We start from the raw sequence: 15328 nt of genomic DNA on the forward strand, positions 1-15328 counted from the left end.
AGCTCCGCCGGGTGGGCTTCTGATTGGTGGGTTGTGGGTACTTTGTACTAGTGGTAATGTGATGGGTCGCTGCGCGCGAGGAAAAGTTGACTTATTCTATAGGAGATAGTTGATGTGTCTTATGAAGTTTGTATTGGGAAAGTTGATAGATGATAGACTGGAGAGATTGTCATTTGGATTGGAGGGATTGTTTGTTATACTGTGTATTGGGGAGTTGTGCTTTTGCAGAGTGACAATTGTGGCTGGCGATGCGGAGAGTGAATTGGCTTATCTCCAGACGGCTTGCAGTCATAACCACTATATTTATGGTATGCTATCAAGTGCTTTGTATATATCAGTGGAAATATATTTCCCATCGATGCTAGACAAGTGTAATCAGAATAGTAGGAGTCTACTAAGATTCCTCATCCACTTGACGGCCCGCAGTGCTGTGCTCGGACTAAACTTCGGATTCACCCCGCCTTGTTAACGCAACAAGGGAATCTCTCTCCGGCTGTCCCATTCAAAATACAACCATGGATCTGCAAGAGAATCGAGAACGCATGCGCCGGGGCGAGCTGTATCATGCGTTCGTCTCCGATCTCACAGCGGATCGAGCGCGTTGCGCCAGTGCCTGTCGCCGTTTCAACAATGCGGGCGACGTGTCCCGTCGACGGTCCCTGGAGTTGTGGAAGGAGTAAGTGAACACAATCAGATCGATGTCCCCACGCCGGAATACAACCACGGCAGGCTCCACGCGGATGAAACAGTCTTCCACGGCATGGCGGATACAACCGGGCTGACAGGAACAGCATTGTGGGTGATACCACCCCTCTCCCGCCTGCCAGTCAGGATCCCGCCGAGGATGACAAGCTCTTAGAGAAGCATCCTTGGATCGAGCCTCCCATTCGCATGGACTACGGGTACAACGTGAAAGTGGGAGAAGGCGCTTTCATCAATTTTGACTGCGTCATTATCGACACCTGCTTGGTGACGATTGGGGCGCGCACCTTGTTGGGTCCCAAGGTTAGTCTTTATAGCGGCACGCACCCTCTTGATCCGGCTGTGCGCAACGGAACGGAAGGTCCAGAGTCGGGGAAAGAAATCCATATTGGTGAGGATTGCTGGCTCGCAGGGAATGTGATTGTGTTGCCGGGAGTGACGATCGGAAAAGGTGCGGTTATTGGAGCTGGAAGTGTGGTGACCAAGGTACGTTCGAGACTGCTTACCATTCCTGGGATCTTGTGTGAGGGTCAAAAATGGTCTTTGCTGATAAACATGGTTGCCATGCTAGGATGTTCCTGCGTTTCATTTGGCTGTGGGAAACCCAGCGAGAGTGATTCGCAAGATTGAAACCTCGATGAAGGAGTAACTGAATCATGTTGGTTGCTAGATGCTCTCGCAGTGATTCATCCAGTGAATAGAGGTTCATGTGTCGGCCGTGATTAATTTTGCACTTAAACACTGAGGTTACCCAACGATTGTATATAATTAGATATATCATAAAAAAGGAATCTGCCGACTCGGTACAAGTCACACAAGCATTCTTCTCTGGTTCCCCGACGCACAGGGTTGGGGGGTGGTCAATTCACCATGATCGACAGCGCAGTGGGGACGAAAAACAAGACCCTGGACACCAGCAGAATGGGGGATGACACTTGACAACGGTGCGCGAGTCGGAACGCACTAATTGGCAATAACGGGTTGGTTTGCTGGGCGTGATGGGAGATAACCCCACGCTAGGAAATGAGCTGGAAAGCTTCAAGTGGAGATGGGGGCAAATAAGCTCCAGGGCACGAGAGGGGCTCTAGCTGGGTTTGGAGTAGGGCAGATGGAGGCAGATGGAGGTTGGCTCGCCTAAGCGGCGGGGAGGAATGCGATCATGATGTGCCCCTGCAGCTTCCCCTGCCTATCCTAAGTACAGCTGGCAGCCAGGTAAAAGCTACTACTAACTAACTATACAGGTACCTCGTTGGGTACTTCTGGACTAACTACCAAGTAAGTACTAGTAGTATCTTCCGCTGTAAGCTGAGATGACATACAATGCATACATTCTAGTCATAACCACCCAACGGGATCCCCCGAATATTTCCTCCTACTTGGAGAATTTCTCCTAGGGCTGGCTGGTGGGGACAATGGGAAAATAAATGGCCAGGGAAAGCCATGGCTAAAAACTGAGGCATGCACGAAATGAAACAAATGTCCGATAGGAACACTTTGACGTAGTGATTGTTCTTTCCGCGGATGACAGAAGTACCAGCCAACGGTAACACAGGGCGCCTGGGTGGAATTCTTAACCAAGAGAAAGCAGATTGAGATGGGCGGCTGCTCCTCATGCGTCTTTATTTATTCTGGGCCCAATGGCACCGATGGATTTTAGTGTGATTTTTTTTTTGAGTGTTAATTTGATCCTTTTTGTCCAGTATTCGGTTCAAGGTGAGATTGATCTTCGCTTTGTTGGCAGTCCAGACCGTGTCCATTCTTACTCCATGCGTGAGAAACGAGGGGAATCATTACTACGCATACATACGAGAATTGGTAGCACAATTAATTATTTCAGCGAACCGGATTGAGGAAGCTTCCAGGTAACAGTAGCGACTATAGTTTCCCCTAATACTAGGCAGATGTGATCCTGGCTTTTCCCCCCACCAACCAAAGTTAGTGACTATCTTCTAGCGCTGCAGATGAAAATCAAAAGGGGATGTATCATGGAGTAGGTAGTAGTAATTGATGGACGGAGTCTCCCGTATTGTAGATGGAAAAGATAATTCCAGAGATTGGAGATATTTTATCGGCAGAACAAACCAGAAGAATGATAAATAGGTCGATTGAATCAAAGAGCGATAGAAATTGGAAAGTAAAGAAAAGTTCGTTATCCATCATTTCAACCATCCAACCATCCAACCACTTTCCAGGCCGATCCCCGATTCGCCCTGGAACACCCGCCAATCCGTTGCTCCACCGCAACGTCAGAGCTGGACCTTTCAGTTAGTTAGTTCTTCTGCTGCTCTGCTCATCTTCCATCTCAATTCTTCACTGTCGCATTTTACTTGAACCAGTTGTTCACCCATCCCTCTATCCCCCTCCAGCTAGTAGCTGTTTATTCAGCTTCGGTCGGTCATCGACCTGCCCTCACACACACTCTCTCTACTCCAGTTCCTCCTTGGGTGTCCGAACAGCTATCGCTTCTCCGATCGCTGCCTCTTCCACTCACCCCTCTCAGCTGGCTTTCCTTTTCCCGCATTGTTCTTATCCGCAACCCGACTTGCTTCTCTTTCTCCCACACATTTCACCTCCCTTCCTTGTGTGCGGGCGCTCGGTCTGCCGTCATTTTTCTTCTTATCAATCTTCCCCTAAAGCTAAATTAGATTCAATCCCTCCCCCCTCTCCATTCACAGTCTTGTCGCGTCCCCCATCGGCCGGGCTAAGAAAATGTCATGGCAGCTGCCCCGCTAGAGAGCTCTAGCACCCCGCCTGAAACAACCTCCTCGATTGATTCGACGCGTCCCCTCGGTCATCCCATGGAAGAGTCGGATCCTCAATCCACCCGGAAACGCCCTCGTCTTGACAGTGGGAGTGGTACCTGCGAGTCTAGGTCCATTCCCGACGAAACCGCCGCTACTCGATTCCCCAACGACATCCCGGATGCTCCTGCCACAACGGGCCAGGACGCTTCTCCCTCCTCTCGCCCGGCCAGCCGAGTGGTCATAAAGCTGAAGTCTCCTGTGCCCAACGACAACATGGCGTCTGAGCCTGGTGACTCCCCGGTCGAGCATCCAAGCCGTGATCTTCCCACTCAGTCCGCAGCAGGCGGGACCGGCCTCGACGCTTCCACCGCCATATCGCTATCATCATCACCCACACAGAGCCCGGAGATAGAGGTGGCGGACCTGGAAGATATGGATCAGGACCCGAATACCTCCAGTTGGAAGTCGTTGGGCGAGGCGATGCGCGAACCGGAAACCCCAGAGGTAGTGCAGCTGCATGACCAGCCGCCGCTGGTGGAGACGTTCCCCAGACTTTTCATGGGAAATGAGACGCGGGAAAATCTGGAGGAGATATGTACGATGATTGAGAAAGGTAAAGCGCTTCTTCGATTGCCTTACCCTGGCGTTTGCCGTGTCGATTCTGACTGTTATTTTATAGGCTCCCAACATGATACCCCGGTCTTTGTTGCCGTGAAAGCTTGGTTCGATGACGTCGCAAACAATCTAGATCAGCTGACCCATGAAGTTTTGGCGGAGGACCGGGACTTCTGGGAGGAGCTACCCAGCGTTGTGGATAGCTTGTTGCGCAGAGTGTGAGTGACTTCTACGTGTTTTTGGCCTTGGAGAAACTCTATCGAGTTTGCCGATCAACCCCGCAAAGCCCAAGTACTAACATATTCTTAGCGTGGAGCTCCTGCCGGATGAGGGGCGGGGGGTATGGGCCTGTCTAGAAGAGTTCTTCCTTGATTTCGCTCATTTGGCTGTTCATGTCATTGACCTAGATACCATCCTCTTGACCCAGGCTGTGGATGATGCCGAGGCCCAGATATCAGACCCCTTATCGAAACCCTACCTGGTGTCACTGGGTTGGATTCTGCAGCTAGGCAATATTCCGTTTTTCCGCACCATGGAGAATATACATGGATCGGACGTGGCGAATCTGGTCGCTCGTACGAACGACCAGGTTGCTGCTGCTTTAGATATCATTCAACACTTGTCCGACCATGCGGCCTGCATTCTGAATCTGATTACCCGCTGGTCTCAACTTTCAACGTCTCTGATTGCGATAGTTAATATCGTGCATAACCTGATAGAGTCAGGGAACGAACGGCGCAGGTATCACGCCGATGAGGCTTTAATAAATTCCTCCATTTGCTCTCGCACTATGAGGCGTGCTTACCCATTGCTCCGCGCCGCAGATGAGAAATACCAGTTTCACATAACCAAGAAGTCTCCTTGGGTATCGAGTGAGACAAGCGACTCCATGCTACGCCACATTGCTTTCTCCTATACCACGCTATGCAATCGTGATCTAGAGCTTGCTTCACAAATCGCGGAGGATCTCGCGATAGAGCTTTCAGAAGATGTAACCCCTGAGGACCGTTCCTCTATCATTTTCTATGGTTGGAAGTTTGGCGTCCTGAAGAAACACATTATGGATGGACGAATGGAGCTGCGTGTTTTTGGTGTCGAAACAATGCAGGCAGAACTCGTCCATATCTGGAGGCAACATATCCACAGAAATACTGAAGGCACCATTCACCCTGTGGTTGATTATCTCGTGGGCTTCCTGCGACAAAATCGGATCGTTGAGTACATTGTGGGAATTGATTCTCACCCTCAGCTCATTAGCAGAAGCGGAAATATTGTCGGGTTTCTCGTCGTCACCGCCACGTATACCGATGCGGACACAGACACGATATGGGAGACAGTAACAGAAAGCCCGGATCCTCGAACCGTATCCGAGGTCTTAGGCATGTTGAGCAAGACTTTTCAGATGCATACCTCGAATTCGCCGGCTTTGATCTACGTGTGCTCGAAGCTGCTAGATCTTCCGTTGGCACGCTTCGACGCACGAATGGTAGATTTCTGTGAACAGCTTCTCCACCAGGTGAGAGAGAAATGCAGCGATAGAAGTCACCGTGAGACCCAGAACCGCATTCATGCGGATGCAATTCCCCTTCGTCTGTGCGTGCGTTTGATCCGTGAGAGCGCTGGTGCCAATGACTTCCCTGTCGAGCACAAGGCCCTTCTCCAGAAGTTCGCAGCAGCCCAGCTGAAATCTTTTATGGACATCGGCCTAAGTGAGGTTGACAAAATGGAGATATATGAGCAATGTCTCAAAGACATCGCTGAAATGAACCAGTTCACCGTGGGCAGCATCCAGGCCCTGAACGCCCTTCTCCCCAGCAATGATTCCTTGGAACTTCGCAAGCTTGCCGAGGAGTTCGACCTGACTCGCTTAGTGATCACGGAGTTGGCTCATACTGTGGACCTGAACCAGACCGACTTTACTGATCCGTTTTCTCTGACCGGATTTTCGTCAAGGGTCCATATGCTGGCCCGGATCATTGATATGGTCCCGGACTCAATAACTCCGGATCTCGGTGATCTGCTTTGGCGTAGAGTCTTCATGTCAAAGTCTCTTGCGCAACAGGGCAGACGTGCCCTCTGGGACATGCTTTGCGCAACTGCCCGGTATAGTGCTCAAGCCAACTCACTCGTTGAACGCTGTATTCAAGTCTACCTACCCGAGCTCTCGCCTGCTGAAGATTATCTTCCCGAGGTTCTTCAGTTCGCGAAGCAGACAATTAATTATGAGGTCCGGTTCAATCCCCCATCAATTGCCGGCGAGAACGAGGTCGTAGCGATACCGGGAATGGACCGGATATGGAGCTTTATTCTCACAGCTCCCCCTGGTACGATTGAAACGGACGCGATCACTTTTGCAATTGAGGTTTATCTTGATCATAGCATCATTAACCGGTCTCCACGATCGGCTGTTGAGGCTACCCACATTGCTCTGGTGGACCGTTGCGTGGACCAGCTCAAGTCTGCGGCATCGAGGTTGAAGGAATCCCGCGACAACTCCGACACTATTCAGGACGCATCCATGGACGCAGTTGCATCCGATACCAATATCAAGGCGGAGGAGCTCAGATTCAGCCGTTCATTACTTTTCCTTCGCCGATTCCTACAGGGGCTACGGTGTCGTCCTCAGTACAGTCCGCCACAAAGCCTGCCTCTCGATTCACCTGGAAAACCGATCCAAGGGGATGCAATTGATATCCGCTACCAAACGTTCAATGGAGGCACCCAGTCTAAAGTCCGGTCATTGCACATTGGGGATTTGTCAACCGCTGCGGAGCTCGCAGAGACCCTCGTGCGGGTCACAGGTTTCACCAAATTCAGTACGATCTCTGGTGGACAGAGGATCGATCTCCTTGAGAAGCCCAGCATTACCATTCGAGATCTAAAACTCGGCTCAGGCCTACTCCTTATCCGTCGGGACCCAGAAAGTCGTGAACTGGCCATGACTGGTAGACGCCAGTCCCTGACCCTGGTTGATTCTGAGGTATTGAAACATTTTGACGACCTGTACGACCTGCTTGTCCTGGAGGACCATCTAGCACGTGAGGTGTGTATACCCTGTTCTCTTTCTCTCTCTGGTAGACGCCATTTCTTTTTATTGATTTAATTCATAGATATATGATTTTCTCGTCGTTTTCCCTCCCCAGGACAGGGTTCTGGAGTTGGTAAAGTCGACGGATAAGAGTGAGGACGAGATGTTCCCTATGGACAAGCCGTTTAGTCTCCTTTACTCGGTCAATGCGCTTTCAGTTTCGTTACGTGAAGAAACTCTCGAGGTAAGGGTATGCTGACTCTGTGGTGTACTTCGCTAACCAAGTCGCGTTGTTAGGCATCACCAAATCAAGACTATGTGTCTCACAGCATCCGCGTCTTAGTCTCTGCCCTGACGCGTTCTGAGATGGCGGGTGGCTTGAAAGATAGTCCCACCAAACTTTTAGTTGCAACGCACATGGTCGAGTGCCTCCTTTATGCGCTTCTGGTACGACCAGCTATTCCCGGTGAAGCGCCGGTGGTCCCGAATCCAACGGCATTGGTTCAGCGACTTTTCCACTTCATGGAAGCTGCGCGGCTTCTACCTATCTCTTCTCCTTCGGAAACAAGCATTACTAAGTTGATCTGCAACTCGTTCGCTGTCCTGACGGAGGGCTCAGTTCGGGATCTGGGTTTCTGGGAGGCTGTCAAGGAACAACCGCACTTTGATGAACTCCTTTGTTCACTTCTTCTGAAGGAGCATCGCCAGCCCATCCGGAAAGGCATTGCAGAGAATATTGCTGTTGCTTGTAGTCCTTCCAAGTTACTCAGGAAATCGACGAAGCCAATTGATTCTGAGACACAGGGCACACAAGACACACCTGCTTCTGACAATGCCATTCGAATTGAGATCCTTGCAAAGATTTGGAATGCTTTCGACAAGGCTTTCCCTGTGACGCTCGATAACGCAGCTCAATGCCAGGAGTTTTTCGAAATTGCCAATTTGGTTTTCCGCTCCGTCGCTGAGAGATCACCGCATGACCTTTCATTGAGCCAATACCTGAAGCAGTGGAGCACAACCATGCTGCGCCATCAAACAGAAGAGGTCAGTCTTCTCTTATACTCTAATCTCTGACTCGCTAACCTATTTTATAGTTTGTTGGCCGCGAGCCTGTAGACCATCTTATTCTGGGCTTCGCTCGTCTTCTGAGAATATGCCTGGAGCTGGCAGGTTCTAACGATACTACAGTTAACACTTTGTGAGTTTCGCTACAGTTGTGTCCATTGTTCTATACTGACTTTGCAGCGATCTCGCCGAGAGCCTGTTCGATCAATATCTCTTCCCCGACCTTTCGTCACCCTCCACCGATCTCATTGTACCTCAAGTTCCTGTCATGCACACCCAAACCCGACAGGAGCTGTATAGTATACTATGTCAACTCTGCAGACTCGATGAGAACAACTACTCCACAATCGTTGAGCGTCTTGAGGATCTTATTCCACTAGGTCTGAACTCCTGCATTTTTTCTCTTATCTGTATTATCGCTGACTGATATTCCGCCCTACAGACTACACCTATTCTCCCGCTTGGGGCTTCGACCGGTATAAGATGCTCCGGTCTCCAGAAGGTTATGCAGGGCTCAAAAATCTTTCAAACACCTGCTACTTGAATTCCCTTCTGACTCAGCTTTTCATGAACGTTGGATTTCGTGACTTCATACTGCAGCTCGATCTTGAGGACCCGGACGGATCTCAGAAGCTGCTATATGAGACGAAGAAGTTGTTCGGGCACATGCAGGAGACCTGGAGCAAGAGCGTTGACTCACAGGCTTTTGTCGACACGATACGCACCTATGACAACGAACCCATCGACGTCACTATTCAGATGGATGTTGACGAGTTCTATAATCTTCTTTTTGACAGATGGGAGGCTCAGATCTCAGATAACGAGAGCAAGAAAAGATTCCGGTCGTTCTATGGCGGGCAGCTAGTCCAGCAAATCAAGTCTAAGGAATGCCCCCATATCTCCGAGCGGCTTGAACCATTCTCCGCTATTCAATGCGAAATCAAAGACAAAGCGAGCCTCGAAGACAGTCTGCAAGCCTACGTTGAAGGGGAGATCATGCAGGGAGGTAAGTGATATTCTGGACCGTCAAACACACGAACACCACACTGACAGTATTGTGTCCGCAGATAACAAGTATTCTTGCACATTGTGTGGACGCCACGTCGATGCAGTTAAGCGGGCCTGCCTGAAAGATGTGCCTGACAATCTAATATTTCATTTAAAGCGCTTTGACTTTGACATGGTTACGATGCTGCGAAGCAAGATCAACGATGAATTCCAGTTCCCGGACTTCATCGACATGAGCCCGTACAAAGTTGAATATCTTTCAGACCAGACAGCCGAAGTAAAGGAGGACATTTTTGAACTCGTTGGCGTCTTGGTTCACAGTGGTACAGCTGAATCTGGCCACTACTACTCTTACATCCGTGAGAGACCTACTTCTGGAGCTGGCGGCTCCTGGGTCGAGTTCAATGATTCTGATGTTAGCCGGTTTGACCAAGCAAAACTCGCTGACCAGTGCTTTGGTGGCCATAACGACTCCGGGCAGTCTTCGGCCATGGGCCAGGTCCGGTTCAACAAGGTGTGGAACGCCTATATGCTTTTCTATCAACGTGCTTCTAGCATGGAGGCAGAGAAGGCGATTTACAAACCAACAAAGCCTCAACACCCTGTGGGTGTGTCCTTGCCTAGGGAACTCGCTAACCATATTGTGATGGAGAACGAAATCTTCATCCGTGTCTACTGTCTGATGGACCCATACCACGCTCTCTTCGTTCGATATCTGCTTTCCATGATCCTTGAAGAGCAGGGGCCCCGGAGTGATACCAAGGCCAAATTGGACAAGTCTATGATCTTCATTGCCTTGGATACATTAGAACAGTTACTTTCGAGGTCAAGGGAACCGTTGGGCCTGGACGCATTTGTTACACTGCTCTTCACGGTCATTTCCGAGGTGCCGATGGCGGCTTATAGAATCATGCAGTGGTTCGAAAACAAGCCGTCAGCAACCCGCAATTTGGTTCTAAGGAGTCCCCATCCGGCCGTCCGCAGCAACTCGATAAGGCTCATAATCTGCTCTCTTTCAAAACTCCAAGGGCTTCAGAAAGGTGCAGATGACGAGGATGTCGAGAAGGAAGTATGGAAGATGAGATACTTGAATAGCTTTGAGAACGTGGTGCGAACTCTGGAAAGCATGTGGTCGACACTGCATACCGCGAGCCGCTCTTGGGATGATTACTTCGAGTTCTTGTCGATGCTTGCAAACTTTGGGCAATACGAAACTGGCATAATTCTCAACAATGGGTTCCTCCTCAAATGCCTTGAAATCGTTTGGCTAGACCATGAGGACTCGAAGCGCCTAAGACGGCAGTACGCTTTCATCATCAAGTTCATGGAGAAGGGCAGGCGATTCTCCTACAAACGACTCATGGATCTCCTTGCCTACCTAATAGCACGCATTGACCTCACTGTTCCGCCGAGCCAAGATGATAAAAGACGAACCCTGCCAGACGGCAGGTACACTCTTACAATGTCGGAGGCCATGTTCATCCGGCCGCTGGGGAAGAGCAAAGAGTTGTCGTTTCTGACAACAGTTCTCACGCATAACAGCAGTCCACCGGCAAGCAGGAATATCGTTACTCTTTTTGTGGACGCAGAGCCTGATGCTGGTCTTATGGATCCAATCTGTAGAACCCTGGAAGAAGGCTTGAGACTGGCACCGGCCAGTCTTTGCGCGCCATTCCTAGAGGCAACCTTGATATTCTGTCGACGAGGCCCTGACGAGGCTAGAATCGTCAGTCTGATTGACTTCGTCGCCAAGGGGGTTGATTCTATCAATGACAGCGGTGGCAGGGAGCATATCGTCTTCTTCACGAGCGTTATGGGCAGTCGCAACGATCGGCTTAAACTCAATGAAGCTTGGTTTTTGAACCATCTCATCGAGATGATCCCAGAGTGGGCTCCTCCCTTGCTAACCTTCCCCGATAGAGGGGTTCGCAACATGACGCTGGACGTCCTTCGGCAAATCCTATTCAGCGGCGAAGCGGAAGAGGCAGGTGACGATTGGCAGACACGTCAGGCTGAAGTAGCCAAGAAATTGGTACACGCGAGCATCAACCGATTGCGGAAAGCATATGTCAATGTCCCAGGCTCTGGCGTTGATCCCAGAGCAGTGGAATCCATCCGCACTGTGGTGGAACATTGCCTAAGCACGTATTTTGGTGATAGTGAAGAAGACCAGGAGGCTATTCTGCAAGCCCAGGGTACGATATTTTCAGAATCATATTCGGTTTATTGTTACTAACGGAAGACTACAGAAACCATTGCAGCTGTTGAGGACCTGATTGCTGAAGTCCCGGAAGAGCTAGCATCCGGTGAGTTGTGATTACTTTGCCATCCACGTCTATTTCAGCCACTGACTTCCTCTTGCAGAAGACTGGGAGGATAACTCCGTCATGGCCAGTGATTCGGAGATGGGGCTGGCAGGATCTCCGTGAAACCTTGCATCTGGTAATGCCTCCGCGGTGGTTCATTGTATCACATATGAGAGACGATTTATGATAAAACCCTTTTTGCGTGGTTCTGGCCTGCATTTATCGGCGTTTTCTTCTCGCCAGGCTCTAATAGAATTGGGCCTTTGCTTCTGTTCCGGCTAAGGTTGCTTTGTGTGTTGGCTTGTACTGTCTTTCGCTTGAGGAGGTTTCTGTTTCCGTGGCATGTGTTAATGCAAGGGGGGACTTTGACTTGGCGCCTTTATAGGGATGGTCTGTTCTGTGCTTTCTGGGAGGAAGCTAGCTTTAGAACCCTTGCAATGATGATGATCCATAGGCTTGCGTTACTGAACGCCAAAGCCGACCTTCGTGAGCAGCTGTTTGGTGTATGCGCCCTGGCCTTATGTGCTTTTTGCCATCTTCCTGAAAGATTAAACCTAGGACGTCATAAACAAACTGCACTAAATGTCCAACTTTGTATTCGGCAAATGGCCTTGGCTTCCTGTTGGCTAGAAGAGCGATGATAAAACTGATTCTTCTAGTGTAGTTTATTTGACTTTTGCACGAAACATGTGCAAGTGACGCTGAGCTAAAGCTACGATTATTATTCCCATGTGGGCTTTGGTACTACTCTATATAAGCCGTATCTGAACTTCTAGATTTCATCAAAGATAATAAATCATAATAGATACATGGTAATCCTACAGCCGCTTGAGCAGCAAACCTTACAGAACCTATAAAGTCTATATCTTTATAGTCTGAGTATTGGGAAGGGGGTTGACAACTATATTATTACCAGTACTGGAAAGATGACTGGGTTCTCAGAACAGCTCTACTATAGACAGGTTCAAACTGACCTCTTGCAGGGGACAATTACTAGCCCAGTTATAGAACAGGTTGAACAGCTACACGAAGTGTTACTCATTTAGTTAAGGGAATGAGAAGGAAAAGGCGAAAAGACCGAGGGACGGAAAAAAAAAAAAAAAAAAAAAAAAAAAAAAAAAAAAAAAAAAAAAAAAAAAAAAAAAAAAAAACTAGAAAGAATTTTCAGGCTTATTAACCTTATTAACTAGGAAAACTTAGTTAACTATCCAGGGAATTATATAACAGATCTACATACACCCAGCACGTAGAATCCGTGAGTACTCCAGCATCACCGCCCACAGGCTTGTCTAGACAATTGACATTCTCATTTCAGATGCCTATCGTGTCAACTGCAGAGAAGTGCTATATCATGTTTGGGAACTACATCTTCTAGGTTTCAGAGCATATATATCCTGTATCTCTAGTTCTTTCTGTACTTACACTAGGCAAGGACTTCTCACAATCTGGTTTCCCTTCCCTCCCCCCCTCATGTACGTCTTTTGCCGGATACACACATGTTCTGCAGATTTTCATCGTGCAATTAGACCATGCTTGGTAAGACGTCAAAACACTAACCGCTAGATTTAAAACAGATATATCAGGTCTAGTAAGTCAGGCGACGGTGAGATATGTGTCCCAACAGAAGACATTGTATCGGATGGACGGTGGAAAGCCTCCTTGGGGAACATAGTGAACTCGGTGGATCTTTCCAGTGTGCCGTTGAATAAGTTGGAAGCCAAGATCCTGGTGCGCAAAGCATCTTGAAGGAATCTGATTGCTTTGAACGCCAAAAACAAGCGTATGTTCTTCAGGGACATGGGTGGCTCGCTGCACAGTGCCAATCTCGATGGGTCACATCGTACGATTGTTTCTTGAAGAACATTTGGCTCAGTTCCGTAACAGTGTTGTTACCGACTATGTATCCACGCTTATTGCAAACCAGAAGATTCTGATGTAACAGGAGGCCGCTGAATAAGATGTTCGCTATCGGGATGAATATGAGGACGAGTACCCCTAGGATCCTAAGGTCTACCGGGTGAGACGGTGCTAATATACAGGAACCCTCAACCCATCCGACCTCCTGAACTATCTCACATCTTCTGATACTGCTGCCATGCTTGCATCCAAGACCGATATTATTTAGGTCATGAATACCATCCTGGACTTTCAACCCAAGAGTGATCCGACCATCGCTTCTGTCGGTGCCAATAAGCACTATGCTATTTGTGGAGGTCGTGAACACTATTTTGAACTGAAGTCGGTAGGCAAGCAGCTGTACCGCTATCATATCGATATTTTAGGCGACGCAGCTGGGAGAAAGCTTACCGGCCAGAAAGCCCATCGTGCAAGGATACCATCTAGAGAGTCCCCGTAGACATTGATACCTGATATACGTGGAAGCCAAATACTGGGAGGTAGAAAGAACTGTAATTATGATCTTATATTCGATACCTACATGAAAATGTACTGCTTATGAACATTCATGTCCAATGTAGACATATGCTAGTATCTAATACGGGAAAAGAAGGGGACTCCTTTTATCAGCCCCTAGCGACCCCGGAAGGGTACCTTGGCTGTGCCATATCCGAGGATAAGGCAAGAGCAACAACAACCACGGGCAGCCTACGTTTTGTTTTTCCCCTTTACGTCAGCTAACCCTCGAGAACCCGCTCGCTCATAGTCCAAAAACGCGGCCGTAAGACAATCGTTGGCCATCAAGGTCTTCCTAGGCCTTATTTATGGCCTCCCGATTCTATATAGCTTTGTAGCTTGGACCCCGTAGGTATAGTCCGTCCGTTTGTCAGAATAGGTGTCCTAAGATCCAGTGTATTCTCCTCTTGCAATCCACTGGCTTCCTAGGGGCACACAGGCAGATATCGTAGTGGTTGTTGTCATATGTATTCGCTGGAAGAAGGTAAGGGTTGATTAAGCAGCGAAATGGGATGCTGCCACGTCGCCCATTTTTCATGCACTCTGCCAATTATAAGCGCGGTATGCGATATGATTGCTTCCTTCTTCGCGGATACCACTGCGGAGAATGCTTCTAATGCTGGGGGCACTAGCTGTTATATTGGCGGTAGCCAGCGGCCAGCCCTGTCAAAAGCAGGAATCTTATTGTGCGCGGCCTGTGCTTCAGTTCCGCCAGCGCCTCCGTCGGGTTGCGTGGCCTCGTCTGGGAGTCTCCAAATGGATTGACGCAGCTTGTCTTACAAGCGGCAAAAAGGTAAATGTGGGTGCACTGTTTCTGGGGCCATGATACCTTTCGCGCAGTACAGGAGTGGATACTCAGTCCATTCAGCTAATGAATGTTCCGTTCTTTGTTTCTTTACCCCTTGCTCTGTTTATTTAATTATTTCATAATCTTTGACCCAATTGTACCCACTAGTTAGATGCTAGATAAACAGGTGCTTCACAATATGTCCGACTCAGCAGGGAATAACCGACTCAGCAGGGAATATTCGACTCAGCAGGGAATATTCGACGAAGCAGGGAATATTCGACGAAGCAGGGAGAGAAAACCAGGAATTCCCCCCCCCCCCCAAAACAAGATAAGTCGATGAAAAAAAATAAAGGAAAGGAAAGGGCCGACTAGTTACCTTATGCCACGTTTCTTTGCTTCCGGCCCTATCCACCTTCTGCTTCCTAACTACCTATATAAATCACCATTGATTTCACGCGTTGCTTCATTGATGAGTAAAATTGGGCATGATAGGGGCGTCCTGCATTGTGTTGAACGTCCGTCAGCATTGTCTCAAGACCTGACTAACTGGCCTGGCGTAACCTAGGGCTCGGGCTCAGGGAAGACTCATCTATGAGCATTCCCTGAACATCTACATGGATCCTGGAAACCCTTCATAGGCACAATTACCTATTGGTTC

At 48.9% G+C, this 15328-nt stretch overlaps 4 protein-coding genes across 4 annotated transcripts; 3 read left to right on the plus strand and 1 right to left on the minus strand.

Moving 5' to 3' along the window:
- The first annotated feature begins 17 nt into the window (after positions 1 to 17).
- On the plus strand, positions 18 to 680 carry BO87DRAFT_109251 (uncharacterized protein). Its single transcript, XM_025617860.1, has one exon. The coding sequence runs from the start codon at positions 113 to 115 to the stop codon at positions 467 to 469; it is 357 nt and encodes a 118-aa protein (XP_025477877.1). The 5' UTR covers positions 18 to 112; the 3' UTR covers positions 470 to 680.
- Positions 272 to 2096, plus strand: BO87DRAFT_417434 (sugar O-acetyltransferase; the record flags this gene model as incomplete). The annotated part of the gene is made up of 5 exons (XM_025626812.1): positions 272 to 676; positions 792 to 1188; positions 1904 to 1914; positions 1944 to 2002; positions 2038 to 2096. The coding sequence occupies exons 1-5, from the start codon at positions 516 to 518 to the stop codon at positions 2094 to 2096; spliced, it is 687 nt and encodes a 228-aa protein (XP_025477878.1). The 5' UTR covers positions 272 to 515.
- A 932-nt stretch (positions 2097 to 3028) lies between these two features.
- Positions 3029 to 11957, plus strand: BO87DRAFT_460663 (putative ubiquitin C-terminal hydrolase). The gene is made up of 11 exons (XM_025629025.1): positions 3029 to 4059; positions 4126 to 4279; positions 4371 to 7104; positions 7172 to 7333; positions 7387 to 8133; positions 8184 to 8287; positions 8335 to 8534; positions 8597 to 9160; positions 9222 to 11357; positions 11412 to 11468; positions 11527 to 11957. The coding sequence occupies exons 1-11, from the start codon at positions 3417 to 3419 to the stop codon at positions 11589 to 11591; spliced, it is 7566 nt and encodes a 2521-aa protein (XP_025477879.1). The 5' UTR covers positions 3029 to 3416; the 3' UTR covers positions 11592 to 11957.
- Positions 11958 to 12310: 353 nt separating this feature from the next.
- Positions 12311 to 13934, minus strand: BO87DRAFT_388389 (uncharacterized protein; the record flags this gene model as incomplete). The annotated part of the gene is made up of 8 exons (XM_025624856.1): positions 12311 to 12319; positions 12443 to 12490; positions 12647 to 12654; positions 12706 to 12757; positions 12891 to 12969; positions 13313 to 13701; positions 13776 to 13857; positions 13906 to 13934. 8 exons carry the CDS (start codon positions 13932 to 13934, stop codon positions 12311 to 12313), a joined length of 696 nt encoding a protein of 231 aa, XP_025477880.1.
- Between the last annotated feature and the right edge of the window lie 1394 nt (positions 13935 to 15328).

The sequence above is a fragment of the Aspergillus neoniger genome, assembly GCF_003184625.1.
Source record: "Aspergillus neoniger CBS 115656 unplaced genomic scaffold BO87scaffold_24, whole genome shotgun sequence".
Classification (NCBI taxonomy): Eukaryota; Fungi; Ascomycota; class Eurotiomycetes; order Eurotiales; family Aspergillaceae; genus Aspergillus; species Aspergillus neoniger.